A 22945-nucleotide genomic window follows, 5' to 3' on the forward strand; every position below is an offset into this window, starting at 1 on the left:
TTAACCTTGGCCTTCCTGTTCCCTTCCTGTGACTCTCCACAGTTGGGTCCCACTCTTTGATTTGTTCTGTCACCTAGAACGTCACCCAGCCACTCTTTAAACTCCCATGTTAAAGTCTCAGTTTCTCTTTAGCTTATGATGAACTCTTTCCATAAACACAGTTTCAGAGTAGCAGCCGTGTTAGTCTGTATCCGCAAAAAGAAAAGGAGTACTTGTGACACCTTAGAGACTAACAAATTTGTTAGTTTCTAAGGTGCCACAAGTACTCCTTTTCTCTTTCCATAAGATATCTTATTTGCATGGTTATAAGCTGGTTTGAACTGTATTCTAGGGTGTCCACACATATTCTGGGAGGCACTGATCAGCGCTCACGTCTTACTCCCAGTCAGTACCTGGCCCGGACTGGGAAAGCTAATGACCCAACCAGCAGACCAAATTCAGTGATGAATCCTAGTCACATGCCACCTGAGGCACTTTGCACATACACTAAGATGACACATATTCTCCATGTAGTATTCAGTAGTTTTTTTAAAACACAGCATTTGCTCAGCAGATCAGATCACTAGTCCAGTGGCCCATACCTGATGCTTCAGAAGGCATCTTCGCTCTATTATGCACTTAACCATGCACCTGTACATGGAGTAAAACTTTTTTTTCCCCCCTATGACATCTTTGGCAAATAGTTATGCAAATCAAAGCAAATCAAGTAATGGCAAGTCTTCATGTTGAATTGAGTTGGTGCACAGTTCTCTCATGCATTTTTACAGATGGTAAAATACTCACTTGTGTAGGCCTGCCACGTTGCCAGGACATTATTCTTTGGCGAGAATTCAAGGCAAACTGCCTTTGGGAGATCAAAAGAGTGCAGTAATTCAGTGCTGGCAACATTCACAATATTTACTCTGGAACCAAGAGAGATCATTTCAACAAAGCTTGATTAGCCTGGTTAGTCAATAGCCAGTGTCATTTCACATATGTTTGGCTCTTCTAGGTTTCTTCCACATTTGGCTGACGTAACTAAATGCAGGAGGGTTTTTTCCTTTTGTTAAATGTTGATTAAAACAAATTTTAAGACCACATATCCAAGCATACCAAAAAGTAAATTAGTAAGTAAAAATCTCAGGTCAAAAACATGTTACATACTTAGTCTGCAAAAATTTACATTCCAGCTAAAAAAACTGCCACAAAAAACCTCTTACTTATGTTTCTGTAATGTTAAAGTTGAGTTACAAATAGACAATAGCAAGGAAGAATAGAGTTAGATCTGTAAGATACTGCATTTAATTTTTTTTTGTAAGTCCAGAGAACATGTACATCACAGTCAAAAAAAAAACTATAACAAGGTGAGATAACAGCCCTGACATTATACGTTTGTGAAAACTAAAGTTTGATGGATCATGTTGAATCCAAAGAACAATATACAAATAGATTCACACCCTATCCAACCCACTGCTAGACTCCAGCGACTGGAATAAGACCTTGCTCCCCACTGTTACATGAACTGCCCCTCTTCCAGTGACGGGACTTTTCCAGCTGACTGAAACAAAGGTCATAGCACAGCGGAGAAAAACCTCAAAATGTTGAGGAACAAAACTGAGCAGAGAACAAAACATTCATCAGCATTAACAGACATTTTGTATTGTCCACTGGCCAGGTAATGAGTAAACAGAGCATTAAGAATCTTAAAATCTCAAAACAGGTTCTTATCTCCTCTTTCCAATCGCTATCAATGGGCCATTACTGCAGAAAGGAATGTTTCTGAGGCATGATTTGTCATAGGAGGGCCCGAATCTGTGTAGTCGATAAATAAGGGGGCCTAAAATCCTCATTTTCCACTGATTTCACTGGGCACATAGGGATTTTGGTACCTAACAGCATCTGGCCTAAAGTGCCAACTTCTTTTTAAACTACCTTGTATTGTACTGAAAATTCCACATTTGGTGGACAATCAAGTAGTTCCAAGCATTCTGAGCACCCAGAATATTTTCAAAATAATAAGACCATATACAATCATTTCCTTCTCTTGTTTTTAAAGAATTTAGCCTAGAAATCATGCTGCAACCCTATTATGCTGAAGGTCCTGGGATGAGTCCCAGAACTGGGAATTGGATATTTTTTACTGGGCAATGTGAACAGAAACAATATCACCCCCTGATAAAAGGGCATCCAGATTCCATGGTGATGGGTGCCCTATACATGTATGAAATCAATAATAAATAATTCATATGCTAATTTGAAAACAAAACCTACCACTGCAACTGGAGTACAAAAAGTGCCTTTGTAGTCTTCTCATTTATAGCATTTATGTACATTCTACAAAATATATATCTCCAGATCTCATAACATCAATTAAAGGAAATCATTCATAATAAAAGCAGCACTGACTTTTCTCCATTGCACCATGCAAAGAGAGTACCATCCTTACTGAAAGCAAAAACTTTGCAGTTTTTCCCGAAGTCCCTAAAAAAACATAACAAATACACATGAATAGTCAAATATATCACACAAAAGAGGTCTCTCATAAAACAAGATGAAAAGCAATGTTACAACCAGTTTCCATGCTGCTTATAGAAATTACTGGGGAGTATTTATGTTATAACAGAGATAACAAAATCAGTCTGTGTAATTATACTTACATGCTCGGATGGGGCAATAGTCAACTAACAAATACAAATATTATTGGTGCGTATACAAATGTAAAGCCCTCAAATACACCAATTTTCTAAGTTATTAACTTAGATTAAAATTAATTCATTATCAGACATTAGCACTCACTTTATGATTTTTTCCAAATGAAAACTCTAGATGTATATTAAATATTTAGAAAAACAGTTTTATTTTCTGCAAAAGATGGAATGTTTAAAACAGTACCTTTGCAGTGTTGTATTCTCAGTAAAACTAGGTGGTCCAGTCACCATGTAGAATCCTTCAGATCCTCGCACTAGAAAAGAAAAAAGTTAAATAAACTATTACTCACTTTTAATTGGAAAAAGGTCTGGAGCTAGCTAACTTATCAACGTTGAGACTGATATTCCTTTGTTTATGGATCTTAGAGGAGTAGCCAAAATGAAGATTATATTGGAAACTTAATAGTGATCATTATTCAATGTCAAATGGTTTTCTTTTGATTATATAACAAAGCTTGACAACAAAATCTCTTTGCTTATTAATGAAAAGATCAAGCATGCCAAAAATCTATTTCTGAACAAGAAACAGAACAAAAATGAACTGGAAACTATTCTTATCTACAAGAGAAGGGAAATGTTCTTACATGAGGCCCGATTCTGCAAGGGGCAGAGTGCCCTCGACGCCCATCAACCTTCCAGGAAGCACTTAACACTGGGTTCATGACTTTCAATTAACACAAGAGTATCACTATAACATACCTTTACAATGGTATTGAAAATGCTGTCCAAATATTCCACAAAGAGAGAATTAAAAGACAAAATACATGATGGGCATATGCTGAATAAAGATGGTGTCAGCAAAGAAAGTCAGGCTGACATGAGACAAGGTTTGGTCCACTGTGAAATCTGAATTTAAAAACTAAACTCTAAACAAAGCAAATAAGAAATAAACATTGGTAGAAAATGGAATGTGAATTCTGCAATGTGCTGCCTTGTTTCAGCTATTATAGCCTGTCAACAAAGTAGAACAGAAATCCAGATTCATTCCCAAACTATCCATTAGGAAGGACTTTGTAGTGAATAATAAAAAAAAAAAAATCAGATTAGCTGACTTTCCAGAATAATTCCAAATTTGTTACTGAAGTCACAAAACAAATGTAAAGTGACAACACTTAAAGTCAAGTCTGATATCCCATGATATTAGAAATGCATAAGCAGTAGTTAAATATTATGGGTTTTCATAGGATATTAAAGATAGTAGGGGTTTTTTTGGTAAGTGTGGCAACTTTATATTTGTTCTGTGATTTCACCAACAAACCTGGAATTCTGATATTGTCACAGCAGCACATACATAGCATGGGAACAAATCTACACAGACACACCCCTAGGGCCCCGACCATGGGTATTCTTTCTGCTACCCAAGATCCATAAACCGGGAAATCCTGGATGCCCCCATCATCTCAGGCATTGGCACTCTTTCAGCAGGATTATCTGGCTACTTGGACTCTCTCCTCAGACCCTACGCTACCAGCACATCTTCGAGACACCACCACCAACTTCTTGAGGAAACTACATTGGTGATCTTCCTGAAAAACATCATCCTGGCCACCATGGATGTAGAAGCTCTTTACGCCAACATTCCACAGGAGGATGGCCTACAAGCGATCAGGAACAGTATCCCTGATGAGGCCACGGCACACCTGGTGGCTGAGCTTTGTGACTTTGTCCTCACCCACAACCATTTCAGATTTGGGGACAACTTATATCTTCACGTCAGCGGCATTGCTGTGGGTACCCGCATGGCCCCACAGTATGCCAACATTTTTATGGCTGAGTCAGAACAACGCTTCCTCAGCTCTCGTCCCCTAGAGTCCCTCCTCTACTTGCGCTACATTGATATCATCATTATATGGACCCACAGGAAGGAGGCCCTTGAGGAATTCCACCAGGATTTCAACAATTTCCACCCCACCATCAACCTCAGCCTGGACGAGTCCACACAAGAGATCCACTTCCTGGACACTACAGCGCAAATAAGTGATGGTCACATAACCACCACCCTATACCGGAAACCTACTGACCGCTATACTTACCTACATGCCTCCAGCTTCCATCCAGGACACATCACACGATCCACTGTCTACAGCCAAGCCCTAAAATACAACCGCATTTCCTCTAATCCCTCAGACACAGACAAACACCTACAAGAGCTTTATCAGGCATTCTTAAAACTACAATACCCACCAGGGGAAGTGAGGAAACAGACTGACAGAGCAAGACGGGTACCCAGACGGGTACCTACTACAGGACATGCCCAACAAGGAAAACAACAGAACACCACGGGCCATCACTTACAGTCCCCAGCTAAAACCTCTCCAGCACATCAGCAGCGATCTACAACCTATCCTGGAAAACGATCCCTCACTCTCACAGACCTTGGGAGGCAGGCTAGTCCTCGCTTACAGACAGCCCCCCAACCTGAAGCAAATACTCACCAGCAACTACACACCACACCACAGAAACACTAACCCAGGAACTAATCCCTGTTACAAACCCCGCTGCCTACTCTGTCCCCATATCTACTCTAGCGACACCATCAGAGGACCCAACCACATCAGCCACGCCATCAGGGGCTCATTCACCTGCACATCTACTAATGTGATATATGCCACCATGTGCCAGCAATGCTCCTCTGCCATGTACACTGGCCAAACTGGACAGTCTCTGTGTACAAGAATAAATGGACACAAATCAGACATCAGGAATGGTAACATACAAAAGCCAGTAGGAGAACACTTCAATCTCCCTGGACATTCAATAACAGATTTAAAAGTAGCCATCCTTCAACAAAAAAACTTCAAAGACAAACTGCAGAGCTACAACTCATTTGCAAACTTAACACCATTACTTTGGGCTTGCATAGGGTCTGGAGTGGCTGGCTCACTAAAAAAGCAATTTTCCCTCTCTTGGTATTGACACCTCCTCCTCAATTATTGGGAGTGGACCACATCCACCCTGACTGAATTGGCCTTGTCAGCAGTGGTTCTCCACTTGTGAGGTAACTCCCTTCTCTTCACATGCCAGTATATTTAAGCCTGTATCTGTAATTTTCACTCCATGCATCTGAAGAAGTGGGGCTTTTTACCCATGAAAGTTTATGCCCAAATAAATCTGTTAGTCTTTAAGGTGCCACCGGACTCCTTGTTGTTTTTGTGGATACAGACTAACATGGCTACCCCTCTGATACATAGCAGCACAGTTTGGATGATATATTTATTACCTAACTACTATAGCATCCCAAACCCAGAATGTACTAAATGCATAACAGGAAAATAAAGGGGCAGGTCTCTGCCCAGAGAAATATACAATTTGAATAAACTATGTATTGATCTATTTACTATAGATCAGCAGATATACTGACATTATGATCCTTCGGAAGCTTTTGAGAATGCTACATGGATCTCTCTCTCTTTCTTAGAAAAGAATTTAGATCTATAAATTAAAACTTTTAGTCTAGACTTTGCAAATTACACTTGGACTGGTCTACAATGAACAAGTTTAAAAAAATATAAAAAGAATAATTAAAACATATTCAGCACATCCAGACCTCTTCTAAATACATTCCCTTGAAAAGTTCTTTTCATCGGTTTAAACATTATTTATCTTTTGTAAATGGTTTGTCCCTTTTCAAGTATGGATTATTTCAGATAATAGACATTATAGTCTAGCACAGTTTGCAAATTACTACAAGATCAAATCATTGCCAGAGCGATCATGTATAAATGGCTTATCATGGCCTTCATAAAGATACCTTGCACTGCACTGCAAGCCCCATATCTTTGTGAACTTCCAAGTTGAAAATGATAAAAAAAATAGCAATCTTCCTCTTGTGGAGATCGAGAGAGCTAGGACAAATATTACCCCAACTCCTTTTTTAAAAAAATTACTGTATATTATTTTGATTATTTTATAATAATTGAATTTATTCTGAGGAGAAAATAAGATTGTTACTTAATTTTTTAATTCTAAAGGTTAAAGATTAATCAAAAAGCAAAGATATTGCCTTAGTATATTCACATGAGTTGGCTACGACAGAATGAACAAAAATGACAAGTTCTGTGTTGCTTTTTAGTAGGTATCGAAACAAAATTTACTATAGGTTATCTGATAAGAGACCCAATCCTTCTAGCTCTCCATACACTGATTTCAATGGAAGGTCCACATGCAGATGGTTTACAGAAGGGTCTGAAAGAAATATACACGGTAATATCTCTCAAAAGTTGGGAATAAAAAATTAGAATAATGTGTCTATGTCAGATTCTCTCATCAAATTCTAACATAAAAAGTTAAATCTGACCCTGTTCTAAAGGGGAAGTTGACAGCAATGAATTTAAATTAGAAACTAAAAATTGCAGAAAATTGATAAGGGAAGAAAAGAACACAAGGAGAAACCTATGGCCAGTAAAATTAAAGACAACAAGAACGTGTTTTTGAAGTATATTAGGAACAAAAGGAACCCTAATACATAATGTTATTAGTTCTTTACTAGATGGATTTTGTAGAATTGTCAATAATAATGAAGACAAGTCAGAAGTGTTCAATAAATATTTATGCTCAGTATTTGTGAAAAAGACAGATAATGTATTTAACTCATATGATGATGAAATACTTTCTATTCCAACAGTAACTAAGGAGGATGTTAAACAGCCACTGAAGTTAGACACCTTTAAATCGTCAGATCAGGATAACTTGCACCCAAGAATTTTCAAAAAATTGGCCAATGAGCTCTCTGAACTGTTAATGTTAATTTTTAATAAGTTTTGGAACACTTGTGATGTTCCAGAAGGACTGGAAGCTAATGTTGTGCCATATTTTAAGAGAGTAAACAGGATGACTTGAGTCACTGTAGGCCTGTCAGTCTGAATCTGATTCTAGGAAAAATAATGGAACAGTTTATATGGGTCTCAATTAATAAAGAATTTAAAGAGGGTATTCAAACTAATGCCAATCAATCTGGATTATGGAAAATAAATCTGGCAAACTAATTTGATTTTTTTTATGCAATTACAAGTTTGGTTAATAAAGATAATTCTGCTGATGTAATATAAGTAGATTTCTCTAAAACGTGAGACTTGGTATTGCCATTTTGATTAGGAAACTAAAGCTAACAAAATCAACATGGCATGTATTAAAGGGATTAAAAATTAGCTATCTGATAGATTTCAAAATGTAACTGTAAATGAAAACTCCTGTTCAAGGAGGTTGTTTCCACTGGGATCCCACAGGAATCGTTTCTCAACCCTATGTTATTTAATATTTTTATCAATAACCTGGAGGAAAACATAAAATCATTACTCATAAAGTTTGCAGCTAATACAAAAATTGTGGGACTGATAAAAAAAACAGAGGACAATTCACTGAAACAGAGTAGTGTGGATCACTTGCTAAGCGGGGTGCAAGCAAAAAAATATGTTTTGGTGTGACTAAATATAAGGCCACACATCTGGGAACAAAAGTAGGCCATACTAATAGGATGAGGGACTCTGAAAAACACTTGATCACAATGGATAATCAGAAGAATGTGAGCTTCCAGAGCAATGCTGTGGCTAAAAGGTCTGATGTGATTTTTAGATGTATAAATAGGGGAATATTGAGGAGGAATTGGGAGGTTACATTATCTCTGTATTTGGCACCGATACAACTGGTATTGGAATACAGTTCTGGTGTCCACACTTCAAAAATTATGTTGGAAAAATTGGAGAGAATTAAGAAAATGGTCTGAAAATTATTAAAGGACTGGAAAACTTACCTTATATTAAGAAACTCAAAGAAGCTCAATCTATGTAGCTTTATTAAAGAGATGATTAAGGGGTGACTTGATTACAGTCTGAAAGTACTTTAACGGGCAACAGAAACTTGATAATAGATGGCTCTTCAACCTACCAATGAAAATGCGTGCAGCCTGCAGTTTGTCCACCACTGGACTAGATGATCACACTGGCTCCTTCTGGCCTTAAAAATCAGTAAGTCTGACTTGCAGTGAAAATCACTCACAAATATAGCAATTCCTCAATGGTGTCTGAAGGAGTTAAAAAAGTTCTACACGTTTTCAATTATTTTATTCTGTTCTTCAAAAATTCTATTGATGGAATGATCTTATTTCCTCTATCATGCAGCATTTTTAAAAAAAGAATAGTTATTAAAGTTTTTACATCTTATTAATATTTGATAGTCTCATTTTTCAAATCACTTTCACACAAATATTTTTAAAAAAATCTTTAAAGGAAACTGAAAAACAACCCTTACTATGACATAATGGTCATATATATCAAATGGACAACCTGATATCAATATCTTAACATCTAATTATGTCTACACTAGCACGTTTGTCAATAAAATTTATAACACTAATGGGTGTGAAAAAAACATCTCTCTGAGTGACACAAGTTACATTAACAGAAGCACTGGTGTGCACAGAGCTATGTTGGCAGGAGGCGCTCTCCCACTGACATAGCTACCAAGGCTCACTGGGGGTGGTTTAATTATGCCAGCCTGGGGAGCTCTCTCCCGTGGGCATAGAGCAGCTACATGGGAGATCTTAAAACAATACAGCTGCATTGGTACAGCAGTGCATCTGTAAGGTCTCCAGTGTAGATGTGGCCTAAATCAGTGATATTTACTTCTGGGGGAATTCTGCACCACTGCGCATGCGCAGAATGTATGTCCCTCGCAGAGTTCTTTATTTCCCTGCAGAAAAATGACTTTATGACATGGAAGCAAAGGGAAGCCACCAAAGCGGTCATGCAACCCTTCCCAGCAGTATGTTTTGGGTGCCCAGGGCAGCCGGCAGAGAGGTAAATCACTGTGGGGTGGAGGCAAGACTGGGAAAGACTTGGCTGGTGGCTCCTACCCTGTGCCAGGCTCAGTTCCTAGTGGCGCTGGGCTGGGGAAGATGGGACTTCCTCTTCCCCTGCACAGCATCGGGGCCGGGTCAGACTCACCCCCAGATTTCTCCACCAGCTATAGGAACTCTGCAAACTCCCACCCCCCGGCACTTCCTTCACCCATTGTTCCTCAGCGGCAGGGGGAGGGGGTCACTATACAGGGAGCTGCTCCCCCATGCATCCAAACCCCCTCATACCCACCCCCTCCCGCACCCAGAACCCCACATGAATGAGCCCCAACCAGCTGCACTTGGATCCCAACCCCACTGAGCCCCAGTCCCCCAAGCACCTGGACACCCCCATACCCAGCCCCTCATTGAGCTCTATCCCCCCCCCAACCCAGACTACCCCTGCTGAGCCCCAATCACCTTCACCTGGACGTCCCCCCCCCCACAGAGTCCCATTACCATTGCACCCAGAACCCCCAACAAGCCCCTGTGCATCCAGATCCCGCCCCCACCCCCGCCCCCAGATCACCCACTGACCTCTCCCATACCCAGATTGCCCCACACAGAAACCTTTCAACCCATACCAAGCCCCTCCACACTTGGATCCTGCCATGCTGAGCCTGCCTGCCCACACCTGGCATGGAGGGGCAGGGCTCTGTGGTGTTTCTAGGGCAGGACCGGTCCTTGCACTGTATCAGGGTTGGGTGCAGCCTCACCACTGAGTTTGTGTCCAGGGGGGAGGGCGGGGAGACGCATAATGATCTCCTACCTCTGTGCAACCAGTGGCCTGTGCTCCCCAATGCCATGCTGGAGCCTCCACATTTATTTGACAACATTTGCAGAATTTTAAATTTTGCGTGTAGAATTTTTAATTCTTTGACGCAGAATGCCCTCCACTTCCTTGGCATTACTCTCAGAAAGAGTGAAGCACCTGTGCGAGGAGTGCTCCCTGTGCAACTTGACATTGTAAAGACCACAGGCAGTAGAGAACAGTGCAAGAGACAGAGCTGACAAGGGGGCAGAAAAATCTGAACAGCTGAAATCCCCATTACATCCAAGCAGCCAGGAGCAAAAAGTGACTCCTCACTTCCAGAGGTGAGGAAAAGAAGGAAAAATGCATTCCCTTCTTTCCAGGTAGCCTGGAGAGGTGGGAAAGAGAAAGACAGAAGATACTGTATTGAATGGAGTCTGAGCATACCACAACATGCAGTAAAGACAGTACTTACATGAGTCACTTTTTATGTAATGATTTCAGAACACTTTACAAACAATAAATGTAGACTCTCTGCATCCCAATGAGTTAGGGAAATATTTCCATTTACAGATAGCAAAATTGAGGCACAGAGAAGTTATGTGGCTTGGCTATGGTTACAAAGAGTCAGTATCAGAAATGGGAATAGAAACTAGGTCTCCTGACTCCCCTACACAGTGCTCTAATCACCAGACCATGCTGCTTTCCTCTTAAACATGCTCTTTAGAACACTAATATTTAACGTGGGGAACCCGCTGAGAAACATTCTCGAACTAGCAAAGTACCATATTCTGCACCTGCCAGTGTTCCTATATAATTTTAAGGTGTAGCCTGATGTAGAAAATAGCACAGTGGTCCAGTCCTGAGGTAACAAATAAATTGATCACTGGGCAGGTCTACATTCAAAAGTAAAGGTCAGAATGTTCTGGCTAAGAATTAACTATGAAACACCGTCCTAGCCATTGCAGCTTTCTGGTCAATAAGCAGCAGCGAGTCCCACAGAACCCCAAGGTTCTGATTAACAAGCACTGATCAAGCTCCTCCAGCTGAAGGAACAACTATCATCAATTTCTCCAGCGGAGTACTCTACTCCACCAGCATAATCTCAGTTTTAGCAGAGACGAACCTCAGCTAACTCATCCAAGTCCTGATTTCAGCCAAGCACTAAGTACACTGGGTCAATCCTATCCACCAAGTCTTATGAAATGCAGATACACAGCTGGCTGTCATCCAAATACTGGAGATACCACAACGCATACCTCCTCACTATCTCCCCTAGCAGCCTCACATATATAATGAAAATGAGGGCAGCACACTGGAATGCTCTGGAACTCCAAATATGAAGGCCTGGGCACAGCATTATGCTCTGTATCCTATCAAAATGAATCGAAACGAATTTAGCTATTTCAGAACTCCATACACTCCTACTAATAATTACAGCCACATTCTCAATACCGCTCAATGTAAATAGTATCAAAAGCAACTCCAGATCTAACAAAGTCACATGGGAAACTCCAGGTCTGTGTAATGTTGCACACTGATGTAGCGCACCAAGTTAACAATACCACAGCCCCTCAAACAGCAAAACTGCTCAGGCGCACCACCACGTGCGAACGGCACACGTGTCACGCTGAACCCAAGACGCTGCCTTGCCACGCGAGAGTGTGGTGGGATCCCATTGGCAGGGCAGCTTGTACGGACACGGCCCCCTCCCTGCGTACTGAGGCGCCAGGCGGAGATGGAGCGTGTGACGCTCCACAAGGCAGAGATTCAACGGCACCAAGCGCAAACTGGCCATCACAGCCCGCGCTCGAGAAACGTGCCGGGGCCACAGGGGACACGAGGGCATGGGGGGGGGGGTGAAGGCAACCAACACAGTGAGGCCTGGAGGAGGGAAGGAACCGGGACACCGGGGCCAGAGCGGCAGGGAGACGATGGCACGGCTGGGGAGGGTGCCGCTGACAGTAGAGTGGGAACAGGGCGGCAAGGGCGGCGGGGCAGGGTTTAGCAGCGCAGGATGACTGGGAAGTTCCCCGCAAGGGGAGCGGAGCAGGCGCTGCTCCTCCGAGCGACACCTGCTCCTATACCGCTGGCCTCAGCCATTGGCACAGAACCCACCTGCCAAAAGCGGCGTGGAAGGCGCCATGTTGGGTCGGACGCAGAACTTCTCTTTCCGGGTCAAGGGTCACCAGCAAACACTCTAGGAAACACACGTCGCCCAGGTCTCCGATAGCGGGAACCACCTCCTGGGCTACGTGGGCTTCTGTGGTCATGTGCTTCGAGGAAGTGCGCCTTCCTGCCTCAGATAGCCCCCCCGTTACCGTTGACCCGGAAGTAGTGGGGTAGGGCGAGCGGGTTGGAGGCTCCGTGAGAGCGGAGAGCTTTGTCCTTCCGGGTGGCCGCCGCCCTCCTTCCTCCCCGCGTTGCGTGTTTCCGCTGGGCGGGACGTAATCTCAGTGCTTACGCTGGCAGCGGTCTGGGAGAAGCGGGTGGCGTTGAGTGCCTGAGACCCCCCCAGCCCGGCACAGACTCGGCGGTTGAGTGGCCAGGCCGGGACCGTCGCTTCCCTCACGTCCACAGAGCAGCGGGGAGGAGTAGCCCGGGCCCCCGGCGGCGCGGGGGGAAGATGGTGGCGAAGCAGCGGATCCGGATGGCGAACGAGAAGCACAGCAAGAACATCACCCAGCGGGGCAACGTCGCCAAGACCTCGGTACGGGCGGGGGCCCCTAGCCGTGCTCTGGCAGGCGGGGCGGAGAGTGGCCCCAGAGCGGGGCCGGGGGAGCGGGTAGGAGGACCCTGTAGGTGAACCGCTTTATTCCCTCTGGGATCTGGTGGGGACCTGGCAGGGCATGGGGAGCTGTGGGGACGGAGCATGTGGGTCAGTGCGCGCCCTCAGAGCCAGGGGGGTTGACTTGGTTGGAGGGGAGTTGGCCCTGATGCTGCTGCTGCTCTCCCTGCAGAGAAACGCCCCCGAGGAGAAGGCATCCGTGGGGCCCTGGTTGTTGGCGCTGTTCATCTTTGTGGTTTGTGGCTCAGGTAAGCGTTGCATAAGGGTCTCCTCATGCTGTGCCCCCTCCATACTTGAGAGGGAGGCCAGGCCTTTCCCTGCCTGTGAGCAGCGGGGCTAGAGTCCTCTTGGAACAACTCCCAGGCCTGTGGCTGTGCCCGCTCCTCCTCTGATCACTGGAGAAAGCCCAGCAGGTGACTGACCTTTCTTGGGGCAGGACTGAAAGGAGGTACTGATTAGTGTGCAGGTGAGATGGGTGTCCCAAGGGGTGTCACTCCTCACTGCCACCCGCTGGCAAGAGTTAAAGAGGAACTAATTTAAATGACGAATCTTGAAAGATGCAAAAAGCCACACATAGACTTACAGGTTTTCTGTGTAGTTACTGATCTTAACAAACACATTGGTCATGTGGAAATGACTTTACTATATAAATGAGAAAGCTATAAAAAATATTTAAAACAACCTAACATTAGCAAGTTAGATGTGTATCTGCTAGTCATATTAACTTTAGTGAGTACCTGTACACTGTGATTGGGAATATCTTCTTAGTAGTGCACCTGTTTTGAGCTTATCAACCTTAACCTTGCTCAAGGTATGGCATTCAGCCATGCAATTTGTATTAGATAACAGAGTCTAAAGGATCAAGTTACAAATCACTCAAAGTAGGGTTTTTACACCTGTATCCTTTATTGCTTTAGCACTGTACTTAACAGGGTAAAGCAGAGTAACCAATCTTTAGTGCCTACTGTTGATTCCTAGTAATATATCTATGATTAACTTTTTAGAGAAACTTCTTTTTTCACATTAGACAATATTTTGTTTCTTCTTTGATCAGTCTCCTTTGCTGAAAAGATCCATATAAATAGGGGGAGCTTTAACTTTTAAGCCATTAAGAATACAAAGGATATACGCTTTAAAGGGATCTCTGGCCATTTAAGAAAAAAACTTGTGCGCCTTCATGAATGTGTGCGATTGATGTGTCTGTTGATTCTTGCAAGTATTAGCTATGATTTGTTTGGCCTGTTTGGTAAGCATCACTTGTATTCATCTTTTCTTTTGCAGCTATCTTCCAAATTATTCAGAGTATCAGGATGGGCATGTGAAGGCGCTGACCTTAAACAAGTTGTTTTCATCTTCCTGTGAATTACAATGAACTGTCATTCCTAATGTTTGATACCCTGGTCTAAAAACTTAATTCATGATACTGTCCTGCTCCAGAACGATTTTCCATATTGGCCATATGTCATTCCAGGTTCCTTCACGAGTCATTCCAAGTTTTCTAGTCAATACCACAGTGCCTTGAAAAGCACCACATGTATAAAGCAATAAAATTCTATTGTTGATCTACAATCGTGGACCTACTTATTTAGTGAAGTATACATTTTTTTTGTGTAGATATGTTAAGTTGTATGCAGTGTAGGTACGTAGGAACTACTACATCTGTGTAAACACCAGTCTTGAGATCTGTTAACCCTATGTATAAATGGAAGTGGTTTTATTTAAAATTGAGAAGCGGGGATTCTTTTAGTGGCTGTACTATGAATTTAAAGCACACTCAGTTAAGCTGAGTGGGCTTTGTTGCATTACATTGCTTATCTAAATGGAACATCATGTGTAGCCGTCGCCTAGTTTTACTATAGCATGTGGCAGTGCATTAGCGCTTGTAATGGTGGAACACCTTATTCCATGCCCCTTGCAAGACTATCCTCCTAAAACAAGTGTTTGTTCATGTAAAATCAGTAGGTTTTACTTGATGAGGCTGACTGAACATGACAGGGCAACAACTGCTTCGGGAATGCTTTAGTACTAACAAGTTAAGGCATAGCAGCTGTGATAAATGCTGCTGTTGAGACTGTCAGTGTTAAACTTTTGTTGGCAGCAGTGTATAACTTGGCTGTAAATACTTCTTGAACCACTCAACCATCATACACATGCCATTTACACGCACACAATACCTCCAAAGAGAAGTAACATGTTTTCATGTGAACCAAGCTACTGGGTCCAAACCTGCCTTTGTCTCTAGCACTTAAATATTTCCCCATCAAACACCCCAGTTGCATTCAAATAACCCTAAAAATCTGATTTGACTTCCTTGTGTATAAGACTGAAATTATCTTTGTGATGCAATGTATCACACCTAGTTTATTGCAGAAGTCTCTCAAAAGCGTAGGCTGTCAAACTACCTTTTGTAATAGCTAAGTCTAACTTAAAGGTGGAGTCGGTCTTCCATTGTGCACTTCTTTTGGGAAGATAAAGGTCTGTTTTTCCAGCATGTTTTTTGGGTAGAAGAAGGGGGTATTACTCAAATTTGGTTGCATTAAGAATTAACTAGAAAAATAAGCTATGCTACTTTCATAGGGATGTATTACTAACCACCTAGTGGCAGATCCTCAGCTGCCTACGTCCACTTGAAATCAGTGGGCTTATGACAGTTTATACAGCTGAGGCTCTGCCCCATAGTTTAGCCAGACAAGTTATGTTCTCTGTCCTTGAAAATTGGTATAATTTGTAAATGAAAAAGTTTGTGTACAATTGCAGTACTATTTTAAATAAATTACTTTTCAAATGTGAATTGTCTCCCTTTTAAACTTGTAGGTGCTGACCATTCCAAACTAAATCTTCTGGTTTAATGGGAAAATTAGCTCCTAATTTTTTTTGTTAGAGTTGTCGATACCTTTCTATAGTATCACTCAGAATGAATTTAAATATCATTTTTGCTGCATTTTATGTTGTTCAATAGTTTATGCAAACTTGATTAAATGAGATGTTAAGTTTTGGTTCAGTCCAGTGTGAATAATTTTTTTTATACTCCGCTGTTTAGTAGCCGAGTTGGCTGCCTCCAGCATGGTATAACAATCCCATGACAGAGTTTAGAGAAAACATGGAGTAATGTCTTATTTTTAATCAGACATGGATGATGATCTTGATGTTACTGAGCCTTATGTGGTTATAGTGAGAGCCACATAGCTTGAATGAGAAAGAAGTGTGTTTATAGCTTTGAGTATCAAATGTACTTTAACACATTATTACAGTTGGAAAATGGTAGTGTCTAGTTTCCATAAGGCTAAGTATTCTAGTTTTTCTTTAATCAAATGGATTGAAACTGTAGTCAGATTCATTCCCGACTAATACCTAGTTTTGGCTGTACAGTTACTAATGAGAAGTTTTTATACGAGTCATGTACGGTAACAATTTGGTCATTAACCCAGAAAGAGCATTGCTATGTAACTTAGAATTAATAAAAAGCACTGTTTAAAACAGGGTTAGATTTAATAAAGCACTAGGAATTATACTCTAGGGCCTAATTTTGCATTGGCAGGGGCATGAACTAGCCAACCTAATTCAGTTTCCATCTCACTAAGTATTAAACCTTATGCTTAAATGAGAAACAGGTCTGATCATTAGAAACTATTAATAGAGCCACTAACATTATATGTAAGACCAGCTCCTTAGCTGGTGCAAAGTGGCATAGGTCTACTGAAATCAGTGGTACTATGCAGATTTGTCAGATAAAGACCTAGTCCATGGTAGGGGCCATATTTGATTAGCAACAAAATGTTTCCCATAATACTGGAGCATCTCAGATTACAGTTATGAAATACATGTATATGGCCAATCGCTATTAGTTATTTTCCTCTTTGCACCATGTCTTTTTATCCAAATATGTAAAAAATGGGACTTGTCATCTCATTATAGAACCTTGAAGAAAAATTAGTCTCCAAATCTTAATCATTTTGTTAGTGGTAGCTATTTGCCAATAAATATTACCTAATACAGTCAATGGGTAAGTGTCAAAGAGTCAGGCTTGCTTCCACTTAAAACCCAAGCACTACTTTCAAACTTGGATTTAGTTTTCTTTGCAAACAGATGATGTAGGGAAGTCTCAGTGTTATCTAAAAATACAAAGTTTATCAAATCTTATGATGCAATATATGAGTGTAATCTAACGTAGCACAGGTAAGTACTTTGATTTTTTTTTAAACCATGTACTATTCTGTTACTGCAAGTCAACAGATGGTCATGTTATATTAACTGCTTTAGAGGCAAAGGAGAACAAAGTCCTCTGCCTTATGAGTGGTCCTGAGGATATTAGTGGGCTCATTAGTAAGTGAGGCAGGATTTGGTCTTATTTTACATCATAAGCCAGTTTCCTGAATTAACTTCAGCTTGACTGCTGTATGAATTAGAATTAAATTGCAGTCAGTACATTACCTATAATAGTGTCCCTAAACCAGGCTATCACCATACCTACTGGACCAGTGCCAAGGATACATTTTCATTCAACATTTAGTATTACACTACCAATATTTTTCTTATGATACAGAATCTGCTGCAGCAATAGACTAATCTGTAAGTGAGTTTTTCTGTAATGCCTTGGAAACTATGAAACCTCCTGAAGTGATTAAATGAATAGAATTATTTCAGTTAGATTGTTGGGGGAAACCTTTGTAGAACTTACAAATTCTAATTTTTATGAATTATGTATAACTAACCCTCAATATTCATTAAATCAGCTATTTGCTGACAGACCAGGTTAGGTATTACACATCCTGTCTGGAAGCAGCTACACAAAGAAGTCATTAACATGGAATGACTGTGCCTTAGGAGAACAATGAACATAGCTTGGCCAAACTCCTTAATAAAAGAAACTAGTTATTCCATGAAGGGAGGTTGGAGCAATAGAAATTAGAAGTTGCTGTTAAAAATCACATGTGCTCTTGGAACTATTTGACCAATGCACCAAAACTAGAAAGAGCTTATTGCAGGAGCAGAAAGAGAGGAGGATCTGGGGATCCTGACTAACCAAAAACCCAAAGGAGTCTGAATGGTGAAGCTGCTGGAGGGTGGGTTTTTACATGCAGGTTTTGTTTTTGTATGGATCTATGCATCTCTGCTTTTGCCAGGAATAAAATACGTGGGTATCTAAAAAGTCACTTTCAAATCTTCTGAGTTCCTTACTGTAACTGTCTCATGTCTCCAGAACACTGAATTGGAATAGCCAAGGGGATGGAGCTCTGAGAAAGTGTTTAAGCTTTCAGGGAGGTGTGGGAGGATGGATTTCAGCACTTATCTTGGGTTGAGGGATACTTCCTCTTTACCATATAGATGTAGCTGAATGAGATTGGGAGGAGCTCCCTCTCACTGAGGGAGTCTTCCCCCTATTTGCATGATGGTATCTATCAGTATTTTTGCATTAAAAAAAGGATTGTAGCCACACTTTTGGGTTAATTAATGTATCCATGAAGCCAAAGCACATGGGCATATTAAAATAATGTATTTGTAATTTAGGGGTGAAGGACTCATTGCTTTCCAGTTATTGCTTGTCTGGGCTTCTAGGCTTCTACAATGCTAAACTTTTCAAGCCATAGAGATGCCATGCTTAACTTTTAATCTTGCTTCCTTTCTAACAATTATTAAATATTATACAAAAAGTGAGCTTAATTAGAAAAATAAAATTGTTTCATAAGAATGAAACAAATGCATTGACCAACCCAGTACACATCTGATTGACAGAAGATGATGAGCAGCATAAACGTGACTATTCTGTTAAGTTCAGTAATAAAAAGAATACACTTACCATGATAAGCCCTGCGTTATGAGGTATGTACTGTTTTCTGTGCTACTTCAGAACTACATAACACCTTTCTTAATAGGTTTGATTTTTTTTGTTTAAGTGCTTCCATTAAGAAAAGGAAGTTGAACCACAGAGCTGTGGTTATTTTAAAAGCCCTTCCTCCCCCAAGCAATGAAATTTAGACAGGGAAAACACTGCATCCTGCTCAGTTATTACATAGGGCTCCTAACACATGACGGTCAGAAACACCCACCTCCCTCATTTAAATGGAGATTTGCTTCATTATGGACTGCAAGATTGATTCCTACAGGAATTTGTTTTGTCTAAGCACAAGCAGGATAAATTCAGAAATCTAGTATTAAGGATAAAATGTTAACAGACAAATGCAAAGATGATGTCATCTGAACATAACTTTACTGTTTATCAAGAATCCAATCTGCACTCAGCCAGATTGGATTCAATAGGTTTTTTGAATCAATAGGTTTTTTTAATTGTACAAACCACATCCACGTCAGTCCTTCTAAGCGCGCAGGGATACTTTTGTTCTGAAAGCATGACTGGTCAAAACCATATGGAAAAGTATTTACCAACAAGAGTTTCCCCCTTGCTAATTGCATTTTACATATCTTCACACTTGGTAATTGGCATTAAAAACTCACAACAAAGATTTAATAGAGTGCGCTGTAGTGAGGTCTCCTATTACTAAGAGTTTATTATAAGAAAGATGAAACAGCAGTGGTCAAAATAAACTAGCAAAGTATAGTTTACATCACTGTTCCCTCTAAACTGTGCATGCGCACACAGATCCTAAACCCCACACACAAAAATTTGCACAGAAGAAATTTTTTGCACACACGGCCTGTCAAAAACTAGAGGGAACATTGGTTTGCATACACAATTTGCAGAGCTAATATGATATGCAAAAGTAGTCTAGCTTTTTTGTTCACTTGATTATATTATTCCCTAATTTACAGACGATCTTTCATTAATCAACACTATTATATTTGCTAATAGCTTTTAAACAAAGCTAAACTGCAGTAAAGCCACATGCTTTTATGAACAGAATCTCACATTTTTTGTTGATTTGGTGGACTTATCTTTGATAAAACAATATTCATTTCAAAATCTTAATGCATATAATGCAAAAGGAAATAAGCATTGCATCATTCTTAATTAAAACAGTTGTAGCTACATGGTGTAGCTTGCAGTTTCTCTTCTGCATTGTAGCTGTATTTTTTCTTCTTCCTGTCTTGTACGGCTTTCCTGAAATGCAGCACAGCCGAGTTAGAGTAAATGCCACATCCAGCTGCTTTTAAAAGAAGCTGACTTCCATAATTTGATTGTGTGGCTCAGCAATGTTTATTGTTATAATTTACTATATTTAATGTCCTAATAGGCTGTGATATCACACAAATAAAAATTCAGAAACCTTTGTATTGCTGGAAGAAAACCACTAACATGCACCAGGCCTCCTGATAATTTACATGAGCAGGGCTCTTGTCGGAGGGGAACAACCCTGAATGTTGTCCTGGATCCAGCTATCCTTTGTTGTTTGGTGAGTGAGAGTTATCCTCATTTTATAGTTTGAGAAACTTTGGCTAAGAAAGGTTGTGACTGGCTCAAGATGACATAGCAATCAAAGTAAGCAATAAAAAACCCTGTTGTTCTGGCTCAGTCCCCTGCTCTAACCAGCAGGAAGTACTGTTATACAGTCACATGGAGGATATGGTATGGGATAGTACCTGTGGGTTGTGGTGGGAGGAGGAGTTGGTCTCAATTCATAGGAGAAGTAGGAGTTACACTTATGTGAGGGGAGAAAGATACAGGGGAGAGGCCTTGATAGGTGTGGACAAGGGGGAAGTAAAGCAGTTTTCCAAAGCAGAGTACTAGGAATCATCCTCTGGTCCCACTTAAGCAGTGACAAGAAGTGGACAGGAGTAGCCTTTTCTAGGTCCTGCAATTCCTGACTCCAGCCCTTCCACCATACACTATAATACCACTTCCAATGGGAAAATAATTTACATCACTAACAATTGTACAGTATCAACAGTGACACCCAGTGGGCAGATCAGTTAATCACACAGCAGAAGTCTTCAGCAATTTGGGTAGTCATCTTTCTATAATGACAAATTAGCCCTGATTAGCAACTCTAAATAGACACACTCTCAGCTTTTGATGGCAGAGCAAGAGCAGCAAGATTATCCAAGAACTTGCAGAGTGAAAACCACATATGATGAGATTAAAACAAATAGCTTGTTTCCTTAATTACCTTTTCAAAAAAAAAAATTTAAAGCCAAAATGTAATGAGTAAGGTATTTACATGAATACAACAATTGCTATTGCCATCAGCAGGAGAAAGGAATGCCGATATGAAAGTCTCTTGTCTTAGATTTTAGCTTTTTTTTTTTTTTTTTTTTTTAAAATCAGGGTTTCACAAATCTTTTCCTAGTGTAAATCACCGCTTTGAGATCTTCTGAGGAAAAGTGCTCTGTAAGAGCTAGGTATTAATACTAAAATATAATAGAGAAGTTGTCTCATACATGATCACTCCTTCCATTCCAGATTGTGAAAATCACTTGCAAATCCAGCCATGATCAGATAACTTCCCTGTGACAATTACACCAATTGCTTAGGTGGAAAAACAAGATTAGAAAAGTATTCACTGTTCTCTTTTAGTGCAAAATGGCAGCTAGAAACTACAAGGAGGAGCCAGCACCATGTGACTAGCCACTGCTCCATGGACTACCACCAAATGCTCTGTGCACCACAGTTTGGGAACCTGCTTTATGTAACAGGCTTTCTAAAGGGACATTGTCAACTTGTCTTGACAAACAGTATATCCAAGGCACTATTTCCTGGATGATAATCATATATCATATATTTTCATATATTAGAAGAGGCTTGAATAGCTTTGTGAGGGTTTGTTTTTTTAAAATACACTGGGATACTCTAAAAGGAGGAGATTACTGCAGGTGACTATTAATCACCATCTTGCAAATGGCAAGGTAAATATAGTTTTCACTAAACTTGAGGCCTCTGTGTTAGATGTTTGTTGTGGAGACAATTATTTCTTATGCTGGGAATAGGTTTCATTGGCCCACTGTAAAAACACATAGGGAACTAGTGGGGCAACTTTCCCTAGCAATATTAAAGGCCCCATTGGTGTGGGTGGGCAGAATTGCAGGTTCTGGAGGACAAATTCAGGGAAATTAGAGGTGTTCTTACCATGCCAACAAGTGGCCAGGGAAGAATGGCTGCCTGAGATGGCGCAGAGTAATACTGATGTGAAGCCAGGTCTCCGTGCGCAAATACCTCTGAAAATAAAGTGATGCCAAGGAAGGGTGAACTCACCATTGGCACACCCCTGCAGGACTGGGCATGGCATATCCGTCTCTCCTCATCTAGTGCCTCCCAACTCACAGTGGTCTGCTTCTTTGCATGACTTAGCCCTCCAACCAGACAACATTTTAGTCCCACCCTCCTAGGGTAACAAAGTCTAACAAAAAAACAAAACAAAAAAAGTCCTGTGTCCTTATAAAAGGTCTTCACCCCTCAACTTTGGGCTGCATGGCCCACATACCCTTTTCTCAGGGCATCCAGTAGTCCTTTTCCCATTCCCATGGCTGGTGGGTACACAGACCCACTCACCATTATGCCAGCCCACAGATCCTATAACTATCAGCCAAGGTCTGTTCCATCAGGCTCCTTGCTGCTGCCTCCCTGGACTTCTTCCTACCAAGCCTGCTAGCAGGCCTCTCCAAGTTCACCCTTCTTTCAGCACTAGGACTCACAGAACTCTCCCCTGGAATCTGCCAACAAATCCCCAGACCAAGATTACAAATTATCTTCTGCCCTTCTGGGGCTTGACCTTTCATGTCCCTTACTTAATACCTCAGTTGAATACCTCCAAGGTCTCTCTCTCCCTGGAAGTCCCCATCCTGCCTTTTTATTACAGCTCACTACCAGAGTTTACTCCACTCTGGTAGCAGCTCCAGTTCTTTCCCGGATTCCTAGCAGACTTCTCTACTTAGAAGAGATTCCTAGGGCTAACTTTCTAGGTTTTCTCCTCAATTCTCTAATCCTAGAGAGTAAC

The 22945-nt window shown here is 41.1% G+C and overlaps 2 protein-coding genes across 2 annotated transcripts in view; one reads left to right on the top strand and one right to left on the bottom strand.

The window, feature by feature from the left end:
• Positions 1-12593, bottom strand: part of EIF2A (eukaryotic translation initiation factor 2A) — a 31931-nt gene extending 19338 nt beyond the window's left edge. The window contains exons 1-4 of the mRNA XM_074963775.1: positions 12389-12593; positions 2872-2941; positions 2386-2460; positions 784-902 (exon numbers count right to left, since the gene is read on the bottom strand). Coding sequence (XP_074819876.1) covers positions 784-902; positions 2386-2460; positions 2872-2941; positions 12389-12416 — 292 coding nt within the window. The 5' untranslated portion in view covers positions 12417-12593. The remainder of the gene's footprint in view (positions 1-783; positions 903-2385; positions 2461-2871; positions 2942-12388) is intronic.
• A 40-nt stretch (positions 12594-12633) lies between these two features.
• On the top strand, positions 12634-15841 carry SERP1 (stress associated endoplasmic reticulum protein 1). Its single transcript, XM_074963777.1, has 3 exons — positions 12634-12980; positions 13231-13306; positions 14340-15841. Exons 1-3 carry the CDS (start codon positions 12897-12899, stop codon positions 14378-14380), a joined length of 201 nt encoding a protein of 66 aa, XP_074819878.1. The 5' UTR covers positions 12634-12896; the 3' UTR covers positions 14381-15841.
• Positions 15842-22945: the final 7104 nt, after the last annotated feature.

This window comes from Natator depressus, chromosome 9 (assembly GCF_965152275.1).
Source record: "Natator depressus isolate rNatDep1 chromosome 9, rNatDep2.hap1, whole genome shotgun sequence".
NCBI classification, from domain to species: domain Eukaryota; kingdom Metazoa; phylum Chordata; order Testudines; family Cheloniidae; genus Natator; species Natator depressus.

Bases quoted from the DNA above. Each gene is read 5' to 3' on its own strand.
- SERP1 (XM_074963777.1), top strand. From the start codon at position 12,897: ATGGTGGCGAAGCAGCGGATCCGGATGGCGAACGAGAAGCACAGCAAG. The intron at 12,981-13,230 runs GTACGGGCGGGG...CTCTCCCTGCAG, and splicing joins GCAACGTCGCCAAGACCTCG to AGAAACGCCCCCGAGGAGAA. The intron at 13,307-14,339 runs GTAAGCGTTGCA...TTTCTTTTGCAG, and splicing joins CTTTGTGGTTTGTGGCTCAG to CTATCTTCCAAATTATTCAG.